The sequence below is a fragment of the Tenrec ecaudatus genome, chromosome 11 (assembly GCF_050624435.1).
Source record: "Tenrec ecaudatus isolate mTenEca1 chromosome 11, mTenEca1.hap1, whole genome shotgun sequence".
NCBI classification, from domain to species: Eukaryota; Metazoa; Chordata; class Mammalia; order Afrosoricida; family Tenrecidae; genus Tenrec; species Tenrec ecaudatus.
In genome coordinates this window covers 103,061,995-103,074,780 of record NC_134540.1, presented here as the reverse complement: position 1 = coordinate 103,074,780, position 12,786 = coordinate 103,061,995, and the positions used below count along the sequence as shown (strand labels likewise).

General features: G+C 39.8%; 1 protein-coding gene across 2 annotated transcripts in view; it reads right to left on the bottom strand.

Moving 5' to 3' along the window:
- NALCN (sodium leak channel, non-selective) overlaps nt 1–12,569 on the bottom strand; it is a 436,823-nt gene extending 424,254 nt beyond the window's left edge. For both annotated transcript variants that reach the window (XM_075562611.1, XM_075562612.1), the window contains exons 1-2: nt 12,462–12,569; nt 1,750–1,932 (exon numbers count right to left, since the gene is read on the bottom strand). In XM_075562611.1, the coding sequence (XP_075418726.1) occupies nt 1,750–1,932; nt 12,462–12,569 (291 nt within the window). The remainder of the gene's footprint in view (nt 1–1,749; nt 1,933–12,461) is intronic.
- Between the last annotated feature and the right edge of the window lie 217 nt (nt 12,570–12,786).

Below are 12,786 nucleotides of genomic sequence, written 5' to 3'. Positions count from 1 at the left end.
AGGCTGAAAACTCTATGGACAAAACCCACAACCACAACTAATAACAGAAGCAAAGACATCCACCAAAAGGATAAAGGGAAATCAGATACTGGAGCAACCTAATGCCCCACAATCATTTTATTCTAGGTGGTAGAGACCCACTGTAAAGAACATCTTCTTCATCGTGTGCAGTACAGATGGTGTAGAGCAGCAGCAACAGAGAAAAATGAGAAGTTTCAGGTAATTGGAGAGCAGTGGCCCAGTGAAGACAGAGCTCAGAACTTGAAGATCATTACACAGAGAGGCCACATTTGCTGATATTTGGTAGTAACAACAGAGGAGACGACTTTCCAACCAATAATACAGGAAGGCTACTCTACCCATTCTGCAGGGAGGGTGGGGAGGGCAGAGGAATAATATCCTATTTCATACAAGCAACTAGAATATCAGAACAGATTGTGGTCAAACCCTTATAAATATGCTAGACATAAAATAAGCCAAATCATATGAAAACTATATTATACACATAAATCGACACGCAATACAGTGGAAAGCCTTATTGAAATACTATAAAATGAGCCAAAAGACATTTTTGAAATGAAAACAATACAGCAGCTTCACAAAATTAGTATTAGGTAAGCACAGAAATACTGACTAATAAACAAGTGAAAAAAGAGGTAAGAGCTCAAGAGAGAACCAGAAAGAAATTTAGAAAACAAGCATTTTAAGAATAAAGGTTAAATAGAAAGAATATAAGAGACTGGAATTCATAGAAAGAGCTCAGGAAATACCTGGACTTTTTTTAATTAAGAAAAATGTGTAACCAGGAGGAAATATGAGAGTGAATGGAACTCCAAAGGAAAATAGAATATATAAAAAATAAAAATCAAAGGGAAGGAAAAAGCAGATAAGAAAGATAGAGGAAGGAATAGAGGAGAAAATACATTTAAAGAAAATTATATAAACAAAATATAGATCTTGGTTCAACACAAGTACATAAAGAAATTGGGAAAATAATTCAAAAGTTTGAATACATACAGGGGACATTTATATTTACATACAGGGGGAAAGGCCTGTGTACATCTCTGGTCAAATCAAAACACAACTCAGTAGTACATCGAAACCAGAAAATGTCACAAGACAGAAGACAGGCTTCCCTAATGGACCAATAACTCTGAAAAAGAAATCATGTCATGTTATGGGGGTTCAGTACTTTCATATAAATCAAACAGTTTCTTAAATAAAACAGTTAAAACTAAGCACACTAACACTTTGGCCACAAAGCAAATATGTATAAATGGAAGCAATAAAATTGATAAATTCTTATATAGAATGAGGCATCTTTTCATCAAAATTAGCTATCTTAAGGTCCTGAATCAGCTAGTACACAAGACAGGAATTGGGTGAAATGTGTCATTTTTTAGGCCCTAAGGTACATATTGCTATTTTATCAGCCTTGCTGGAGTATAAACGTTGAGACACTTCAGAAGCATCACCATCTACATACTTTTCACCTCTGTGAAACAGGCAGTCTGATGGTCTCTCTCCCAGATATTCCAAGGTGATGCACCCTACACAAATTATTTAATATTTTATCATTCTTAAAAATAACATTCTCACAAAAGCCTAGATGTATGACTTTTTAAAGGAACGTTAATGTGGGTAAAGCAGTCATATGATTGATTTCCCTGAAATCAATATGAAAATATGAGCTCATATAAACGCTCCATGCCATTTGGGCCATGGGGTCAATGACATGGCAACACTCACCTTGACGATGCCCCGGATGTGCATTTTTGCTATCATCTCTGCCGTGTAGAGAAACATGAGTAGCGTGTCCAAAGTAAAAGTCACATACTGCAGAGGCGGGTAGTGCTCAAACGTCATCGGCGTGTTCATACAGACGGAGATGACACTGATGATGGCGCAGATGCGCAGCAAAGAGTGCACCCACTGCAATGACGGCTTCGCGTTAGTATTTGAAGTCATACACTGAGAGCCGAGCCCTGTCTTATACACCACACTATCTAGAAAGCATAAAACTCTGATTGAAAAGCCACCTGGGTAGGAAAAGAATGGGAGCCATGAAGTACAAATAATGAATGGCATTTTCTCCCATATTTGATATTGTTGCATTGTCGAGCAACACTGAGATTCAGAAAAATTAAGAGGCTTTTGTTTGTTTGTTTTTTGACCCCTATCATTGGGAATTCATAAGAGCCAAAACTTGGCTATGAACCTGGACAGGCTATGTCAAATCTTCAAAACTTTCATTACATCATGGTCAGTTCAATTTAAAGCTGTGTTTCATAGGTTACGCATATAGAAATTGAAATTACGGTTATGTTTGTTTTATATATTATGACCACCTAGGAATGTTCCACTCTTCAAGTTCATTCTGACTCATTGCAACCATCCATGTGATCAATCCTGTATGTTGTTATCAAGCACAATGGCCAACCACAGATCACAAGTGCTTTTTAAAAGAAGTTGCTACGCATGTCCCATAGGGAGGGTCTCCATTCTTCTGGTAATTTGTATTGGACATCTTACTATAAAATACATATATTTGAAATCTGACTTTATTGTGCCCGTTGATGTTATTGGGTCACTCCTGGCACCTAGCGCATGGCAACTCTAGGAATGCAACACCGCCTGCTCCAGAGCCCTTCTCACCAGTACTGTTAGGTGCCAGCCCATGTGGCCACTGAGGGAAGCCTTCTCATGGAAAGTCATGTCCTGCTCCCGGGCCTGGGTTATCCTGATAACTTGTACCAAGTACCGAGTCTGAAGTCTCACCATCTTCATTTGCACGGAGCGTTCTGGTTGTCTGCCTTACGAGACAGATTTGTTTGTTCTACGGTACCTTCAATATTCCTGTGAAAACCCTCATTCAAATGCATTCCTTCTTCTGAAGCATCCCTTGTCTCCTGCGCAGCGTTCACACTCATAAGAAGCAAGTGAAACATCACCCCTTGCCTCAGGCTTACCTTCGTCCTCAAGTGACATCTTTATTTTCAACAGTGCACGTGGAAGGAGCACACCATCGGTCACAAAAAGGTTGTAAATCATATACTGTGTATACTCAAATATAAGCCGACCTAAATGTCAGCCGAGGCACCTAATATTACCACAAAAACTGCATTAAAAATGTGCTGAAAATTTTGGTTTATACACGAGTATATGTGGTAATCTGAAATCAAAGGAGGGAATGGTATCAGAGCCTAAATTGTGAGAATCCGATTTTGCAGAAGGCTATGGATGACAATGAGATTCCCCAAATACAACATTTTCTGTATTTTTTGTTTGTCTGTTTGTTTTGTGTCATATTGGGTCTATCACAGATATGTTATGTTATTGGGGGTTACCCTCTTGAATTTTTGTTATATGTTTTCAGTGTATGAAACCCAAGGTTGATGAACTTATAGGGACAGCACGTAAAATAAGGATTTTTAGGGAAGGGGGAAGAGGAGGGGTGGAGTAGAAAGTCTGGTGGGGAGAGGGTAAAAAAGGGATTTGATGTCAAAGAGTTCAGGACAAGAAAAGAATATTTCAAAACTGATGGCGGTAGCAAGCTTACAATAATGCTTGATGTGATGGAACTATGCATTGACATGATATCTGTATTAACTCCCAATAAAATGGTTTTGGGAAAAAAAAGTTTGAAGAGGCCTTGCACCACAGATTTGACCAAGACAGTATAGTTGTTTGGTTTATTGACCACTAGTTTCAGGAGTGTTGTTTGAAGATCCAAGTCAAATAAAATCCTTGACTATTTCAGTACATTTGTCCTGTTGTGAGATTGTTTGTTTGTTTATATTGAATTATAATTGAAAGATGCACATTTTAATTTCATGAAGTTTTTCAAATCTTTTTTATGTCTAGCAAGCCAGGTTGGTACATCTGCTTGTAAACAATTGCTAGTAAACCTTCCTACAACCCTAATAGCTCACGATTTTGCTCAGATTATTTGCTCAGTATAGTGACGTATGCCTTTCCTGATTTTAAAGTTTGTATCCTATGTTCTGTTTGAACAACTGCCTTTTGACTTGTGGACAGGTCACATCTGAGCAACATGAAGTGTTGGGAAATGCCCATGTTTTTGTCAATGTTATCCAGGGTGTGCTCCAAACACTCAGTAGTAGAATGCCTTTACATGGTTAATACAACACAAGTAAACATATTTCTGATATGATCTTCTTTTAGCCAATATCCACTTGACATCAATAATGATACCACTTTTTAAAGTCCTCTTCTGAATCCACCTTGGATTTCTGGAAGCTTCCTGTTATACTATTGCGACCATTTTTTCAATGATCTTGAACAAACACGTTCTTGCATGTGACATTGGTGATAATTTTCAATAGCTCTTTTTTTAGTAATGGGCATAAATATAGACCAATGACTACTTCTAGAGATTCATTGGTTGTTGACATATTTGAATCGTTATTCTATTAATTCCTGGAGTCTTGTTTTTGGTTAATCCTTTCAATGTAGCTTGGGCTTTTCCCTTCCATACCAACAATTCTTGATCATATGGTCTCTAGCAAAATGACTTAATGTTAACAAAGGTTTTGTAGGTTTCTTCCATATTTTTAATGCTTCCTGTACCATTCAGTATTTTCCCCAACTAATACTTAACCCTTTCAACTCAAGGATTGAGTTTTTCCCCCTTCAATTCTTTAAGCTTGAACTATGCTGTGTTCTTGACTTTGGGATGATAACGCAAGGCCTTTGAGCGCATCATAAAACCATCTGTCCTGGAGCCCCCTTTGCAACATTCTGTTCAGTACATTGACATCAGCATTTCTTCAATTCACTTTACTCCGTGTTGACTGGCAAGCCTCAAGAGGTTTCTCTCACATTTACATTGATCTCTTCTGTCATTTTAATGACCTTTTGACTTCTTAATGTTTCGATATCAACCACAGCTCATCGGGTCTTGTCATTAGTGTTCAATGTGTTAAAACTATTCTTGAGATGTTGTCTAAACTCAAGTGAAATATAGGAAAGCACATATTTTTCCTCACATGAACTTGTTTTAATATTTTTCAATTCCAACCAGAACGTACATATGAGCAATTGATGGCCAGTCAGTCCCTGGCCTTATTTTGACTGATGACATGAGCTTATGTCTTATCTTATTTTTTTCCCCACAGATGTGGTCCATTTGATTCCTGTATATTTCATTTGGTGAGGTCCACATGTGAAATTGCTGTTTATGTGGTTGAAAAAGATATTTACAATAGAAAATTCATTGGTCTTGCAAAATTTTATCATGTGCTCTCTAGCTTCATTTCTGTTACCAAGGCCATATTTTTCAACAACTATCTCTTCCTCTTTGTCTCCAACTTTCAAATTCCAATTTCCAATAGTTATCTTAATTGTATGTTTGATCAATTTCTTCACCATTAGTGTTAATGGTTGATGTGTAGATTTGAATTCCAAATGTTCACACTAAATCTCTCTGCCTTCTGTAGCTACTCATCAGACATCTGAACATTTTTCTTATGACAACACATTAAAATAATTCTGTGTATAAGCTATACAATTATTCACATGTAATATTTTTATAATGAATATAAGTACTTAGGATAAGTAAATACACAATTGTACCTGTAAGATATGCCAATATAATTAACATTACTAGTTATTTTTTTTATTTCATCCCTGTAAATCTTTACACCATTCCTGAGTATATGTATAGGATTCAAACTATTCTTGATATACATCCAGTTATGTGTTCAGACTTGAAACACTTTCTGATGAAGGTCAAGGATTAATTTCTACCTTCAATGTGGATTACAACTCAATGTAAAGAAAACCAAAATCTTTAGAATAGGATCAGTAGGTAACAATGTAATCAATGGAGACAAGATTGAAGCTGTCAAGTATTTCACCTGGCTTGGATCCACAATCTTTGCCCTTGGAAGCAGTGGTCAAGAAACCAAAGGTCACATTACATTGAGTAAAGCTGCTGCACAAGACTGCTTTCGGGTATTGAAAAGCCAGGATGTTACTATGAGGACTAACACGTGCCTAACCCAAGCCTTAGTATTTTCTTTCCTTAAAAAAACATATTAAATCATTTTATTTGGGTCTTTTACAGCTCTTGTAACAATCCATACATAAATTGTATCAAGCACATATGTACATATGTTGCCATCATCATTTTCAAAACATTTTCTTTCTGCTTGAGCCCTTGGTATCAGCCCCCCTTTTCCCCTCTCTGTCCTACGCTCTGACCCTTGTGCACCCCTGATAAATTATAAATTATTACTATTTTCATTTTGAATTGTCTCATATGCATATGAATGCTGGACATTTGATAAGAAAGATACGAGAAGAATTGATACATTTGAAGTATGACTCTGGCAAAGAATATTGAAAATATCAAGGATGCCAGAAGAACAAACAAATCAGTCTTGGAAGAAATACAGTCAGAATGTTCCTTAGAAGCAAGGATGGCACATTGTGGGTTTGGCTCAGAACCAATTCATATATTTTTCTCCCCTGGTTCTGGGAAGGTGGGGGCTGTGTGAATCAGTGCTGTGTCTTTGTGGGTTGCTCTGCTATGCAGATCAGCAGTAACTGTGACTGGGTTGGCCAATTCTGTTTAGAAATATGTTGTCATTGAAAAAAAAGAAGAGAAAAAAATTTAAAAAGAAGAAGAAGAACCAAGGTGGCAAGATTTCATTTCACATATTTTGGACGTGTTATCAGAGCAGATCAGGACCTGGAATGAAACATCGTGCTCAGTATAGTAGGGGAGCAGCAGAAAAAAATGGAAGACTTTTGACGAGATGGATTAACACAGTGGCTGCAATAATGGGCTCAAACATAAGCACCATCACACCATTGGCACAGATATGGGCGGGCTGTGGGTTCACAGGGCCTCATTGCGTCGTAACTCACTGGACAACATCAAACAACAACAACATGCAGCAATAACATGTAGCCGTTAGTATTCTTCTCTCCCAAAGAAGAAATGTTTTCATTTTGTAATACATGGAGTCTATGGGTATATGAAAGTGTAAGCACTCACAAATTGATTTCCTAAATATCAATATTTTTAACAAAGTTAGGGGAGAAATCCTGAAAATTACAAATGCTGCTGAGGCTGTGAAGTGATTGGAATCTTCATCCACAGTAGGTGGTGCTGCAGAGCGGGGCACCCACGGTGGTAAAAGTGGGCGATAGAGACACCACGCCTAAAACCAAACCGCCTTCCATGGTGTCAATTACAACTCATAGGGTTTCCAAGACTGTCGATCTCTACAGAAGCCGGCAGTCTTAGCTTTCTCCCCAAGAAAGGCTGGTGGGATGGAGCGGCTGCTCTTGCTGTTGGCAGTCCAATGCTGAGCTGACACCAGAACCAGAGCTCCTAGTAGTATTACCTGACCCACCGATTGCTCCACCAGGCATTTATCCTAGATAAATAAGAGCCATTGCATGAGTGGATATATGCCTACTAAGGTTGTGGTAGCATTGAAGCACAGTAGACAAAAGATGGAAACAACCTCAATGCCCATAAGTAGAAGAATGGATAACATACTATGGGACACACCCATAATGGAAAATTATCCAATTTTAAAGAGAAATAATGAATTAAGTGAAACATATAGCATGTATGAACCTTAAGGACATTATGCTGAATGAAATAATTCACTGACAAAGGGACAGATATTGCTGGAGACCAACATTGTAAAATGTCAAGAAAATCAAGAAAAGCTTATCAGACTAAAATAAGCATGTGTTAGTGATTACCAGAGGTAGAAGGAAGAAGGAAGGTGAATTAATGTCCAAAATGTGTCAGATGAAATCTTGTTCTTCTTGCCTCTCAGGGGCAGCCTGGCTGTAGTTCTTCCAAGACAGATATTCTTCGGTAGATTTTTAGTGGATACTGAGAAAACCTGGTGTGTTTTGCATCTTTGTTCCATTCATTTTTCTAAGGATGGATGCATTAGAAAGCATGCTGGGCTCTTCCTTCAGGTCAGAAAATTACAGACAAATCAGTTCTATTCCATAGCTTTACTTCAGTCTAGTAAGCAGAACATAACTATATTTATGTACGTACATCTCTATGTATTCTCTTTGTAGACAAACAAGGAATTGCCAGTGCTTCGGAGAGAAAAGACACAGTGTGTTGTGTCTGAGGTGGACAGGGTGAAATGTGGTGTGCAGAGGAGAGTCAGAAGCCCGTGTGTGGCATCTGCATAGACTGTCATGATTGAGGAGAATTCAACTCATCAGAGAGGATGAGCAAGGGCTCATGAGAACATGAGCAAAGGAATCTAATATGAAGAAGGAAGATATCTTGGAGGAACTAGAAGTTGCCTAATGCAGCTCAAGTGTGGAAGGTCTGTTGTTGTGTTCCATTGAGCTGACATGGACTCCTGGTGACCCTACAGGGGTCTAGGATAAACTAGATCATATCAAAGGGTTTCCTAGGCAGTAACCTTTCTACAGGAGCTGGGGGGACAGTGGTTCAGTGCGTCAGTGCTCTCTGACAGGTCGGCAGCAGGACTGCACCAGCCGCTCAATGGGCAGAAGAAGTGGCGGTCTGCTTACATGCATACTGCAGTTGTGAAACCCGGAGGGCAGTTCTATTCGCTTGTATAAGTTTGTTGTACTGAAGTTTGCCTCCACCCCAATGGGTTTGTATGTTTGTTTGTTTTGTTTGGAGGTATTATTTCCAGAGGCAACCACGTGACTGGATTAAACTAGTTGCTAACTAAAAGGACTGAGGTTCAAATCCATCAGTCTCTCTGGAGGAGAAAAGACCTGGCTATCAGCTTTTGTTAAAATGGTAGATGCAGATCATCCGTGGGATAATTCTATGCTGCCTTAAACCACGTTCTGAATTGGAATAGACTCTAGGGCGCCCACAGCGATGCTAACCTTCACGTTTTCACCGGAGCAGATGCTGTTGTCATTGTTATTGGGCGCGGTCCCCTCAGTTGGAGTCACAGGGATCCTGTGTGGAACAGGAGGAAGCCCTGCCCAGGCCCGCACCGGCTTCACCATGGTTGCAGCCAAGCTCTCAATCCGTCTTGCTGAGGGACTGCCTCTGTCTTCTCTGTGGCTCTGAACTCTCTCAAGCGCGGTGTCCTTCTCCAGGGACTGGTCCCTCTTGACAAAATGTCCAAAATGAGTGAGACGAAGACTCTCCCACCTTGCCTCTGAGGAACATTCTAGCTGTACTTCTTCCAAGACAGATTTGTGTGTTCTTTTGACAACCCATAAGACATTCAATATTCTTCATGAACACTATAAATAAAATTCAATGATTATTCTCAGCCTTCTTCTGATCCTGATGCCACGGTTTTCTTCATAGAAACCATCTTTGATTATTTGCTCAGCATCAATTGAATAATGAAAGGATGCAACCCACACATCTTCCTGATTTGAACCATGCAACAGCCCCTCATTCTCTTCACACAACTGTTTATTGAGTCATGAATACGTCTTGTAAGAGCACAGTGAAGTGTCCAGGGCGCCGTATTCTTCACGAGGCTTTCAACAGGTTGTTTTGATCCACACAGTCTAAAGCACTGGCATAGTCAATAAAACACAAGTAAGCATCTTTCTGATAGTCTCTGCTGTAAGCCACGATCTAGTTGTTATCAGCAACGATATCCCTTGTTTCTCATCCTTTCTGAATTCATCCTGAACCTCGGGCAGCTCCCTGTCAATGGACTGCTGCAACTGTTGAATGATCTTCAGCAAAATTTTACTTACATGTGATATTAATGATATGATTCTATAATTTGAGAATGCTGTTGGGTCACATTTCTTTGCAATGGGTACAAATATGGATCTCTTCCAGTTATTTGGCTAAATAGCTGTCTTCCAAATTTCCTGGCGTAGAATAGTAAGTGCTTTATCCGCTGGTTGGAACATTTCAATTGAATTTTCCTTCAATTCACAAAGCCTTATTTTGGGCTAATGCTTTCAGTGCAGCTTGACCTTTTGGTTCTTGCTCATATGTTACATCTTGAAATGGTTGACTATTGACTGCTGAGTTGTGATAAAATGATTCTGTGTATACTTTCCATCTTATTTTTGTGCTTCCTACCTCATTAATAGTTTGTTCATAGAACTTTCAAGATGACAATTTTAGGGTTGACATTTTTTCTTGAGTTCTTTTAGTTTAGGATTTTCTAGGTGTATTCTTACTTTTTTGTTTCTAACCCTGAGTTTTTGCAAATTTTGTTTTTCAGTTTCTCTTCTGGAGCTGTCCTTTGATATTACCTATTGAACTCTTTGACTTCATCATTCCTTCCATGTGCCTTCACCAGATAAAGAGCAAATTTCAGAGTCTCATGTGACATTCACTTTGATCTTTTCTTTCCTGCCCTTTTAATGCCACTTTTCTCTCGTCATGCATGATGTTATTAATGTCACCCTGCAGCTCATCAGGTCATTAGTGTTCAATATGGAAATGTTCTTGAAATTTAAATGGGATAGACTCAAAGTTGTATTTTGGTTCTAATGGCCTTATATTAATTTTCTTCAGACTTAAACTTACCTGAGTAATTGGTAGTCTGTTCCACAGTCAGCTGCTGGCACCAATACTGAGTTTCTGCATCATCTCTTCCTAAAGATGTAGTCAATATGATTTCTGCATATTCCATCTGGAGAAGTCCACATGTATGATTGCCATTTGGTGTTGTTGAAAAAGGGTATTTTCTATGAACATGGTGTTGATCTTGCCAAATTCTACCATTCAAACCCAACTCAATTTCTATCGTCAAGACTATATTTTCCAATACTCTTCTCTCCTAACTTTGGTTCTAATTTGACCATTCCAATGACCAATTATTTTCAATTCACCTTTATTGAATGTTTGCTCAATTTTCTACTGAAGACATTGGTAACATTCTTCAATTTTTGTATCACTAGTGTTAGTGGTTATCAGTAGATTTATGCATCTGTGTCTTCTAATTTGGGGTCAAACTCCATAAGAAGATGAAGGTCCCAAAGGCATTGCTCCCACAGATCTTGCTCCACCAGCATTATTTTGGTTGGCTCTACTTTGGGAAGGCAGCTCCTCCTTAGTCATATTTTGACTGCTTTCTGGCCTGAGGAGTACATCTGTCACCATCTCTGAGAATAAGCCACTTCTGTTCATTAGGTTTTCAGTAACAGACAAGATTTCAATGTTATCCATCAAGTTTCCAGTGGCCATGTCCTCAGAAGTGGACAGCCTATTTCTTCTTAGTCATCTGTTCATAGTTTGGAAGCTCCACTTAAACCCGTTCACTGTGGGTGGTCCTGCTGGTATTTGAAATACCAGGGACATAGCTTCCAGCCTCACAGCAACACACAAGCCAAGGCATTATAACAAACTGAAAAACAAGTGCTTCTGGGGCACACAGCAATGACACCAATCGTTACAGCTGTATTGGAGCAGATGGGTAGGTATTTTCTAACCATGATGTTTAGAAACCGCTGGTCTTTTGGTTAGCAGCCAAAGACCCAGATATAGAAGAAGTGGGGTGGGGGGCAGTCCCTGGAAGGTTAGAGCCACAATACAAAGAGCCAGAATGTAGCAGAAACACATTTTCATTTTACAACGCAGCTACCATGCATTGGATGCATAGTCCTATGGGATGCTACTATGACAGTGGTTCTCAACCTTCCTCCTGCTGTGCCCCTGTCACACAGTACCTCGGGTTGTGGGGACCCCCAACCATAACAGGATTTTCGTTGCTACTTCATCATTGTCATTTTACTACTGTTATGAAGTGGGCAACCCCTGTGAAAAAGGGTCGTTCAACCTCCAAAGGGGTTGTGACCCACAGGTTGAGAACCACTTACTATGGTTCTAAAGCAAAGGCATAAGGTAAGCAAATGTGGGGCGTTTGAAGAAGTCATTGCCAGAGGAAAGACAAACCCTGGGAGGGTTCATGCTTCCTGGCTGCTAGACGCTCTCATACATAATGACACAAGCATAGCAGGTCTCCCCTCAAGTTCCCATCACCTTAATTAGACCGAGAAGGTTACATATTTCTTCAGAGACGCTATTCCCTCTCTCATTAACCTTTATTTTCACTCAAAACATGCAGCTCAGGAGGAGACCTTTAATTCCAAACATCTCCTCACAGATTCGTGCCTGTTGAGAATTAAAAATAAAGGGAGTTGGTTCAGAATAAGTTCCTTATTTTAAACTGTAGCTTTGGATGAGCGTGAGAAGTAGTGGCATTCGAACGAGGTGACCGAGGACAAGGGGGTGCACAGGGAGGCTAGGAGGAACAAGACCACCTAGTGAATCTGCCCCTGGGACTCACTCGCAGGAACGCCTCATTAGTTCATGGGATTCATCAGCTTCCAGGCCTTGCTGTGCACCCATGTGCTAGTGGAGCTCAAAGAGATGCTGTAAAAACCACAGCTCTCTGGGTTGTGGAATGACGTTCATTGACCGTCCCATCTGTCAGCATCCGCTTCTCCACACTTTAAGAAGATAGAAAGTCACTTACTGGCTTGTTGACCCAGAGAATGTCAGCATTGTCTGACAAGGATTCATCAGGGCCGAAGTCGGTCACTGGCTGGGCTTCCACCCTGGAGCTCTGCTTCCTCTTCAGCATGCTGAAGTTAGCTATGGACAGCGAGTACAGAATGACAGTCTGGGAAAGGAAAGTGGTGACAGTCACTCAGGCCATCTTTCACTTATCGTGAATATTGAGCCCCGCATTTAGATGTGTGCCTTATAAATCCATGGGTGCTCTAGGGCAGTGGTTCTCAACCTTCCTAATGCTGCGACCCTTTAATACAGTTCCTCGTATTGTGGTGACCCCAACCCTA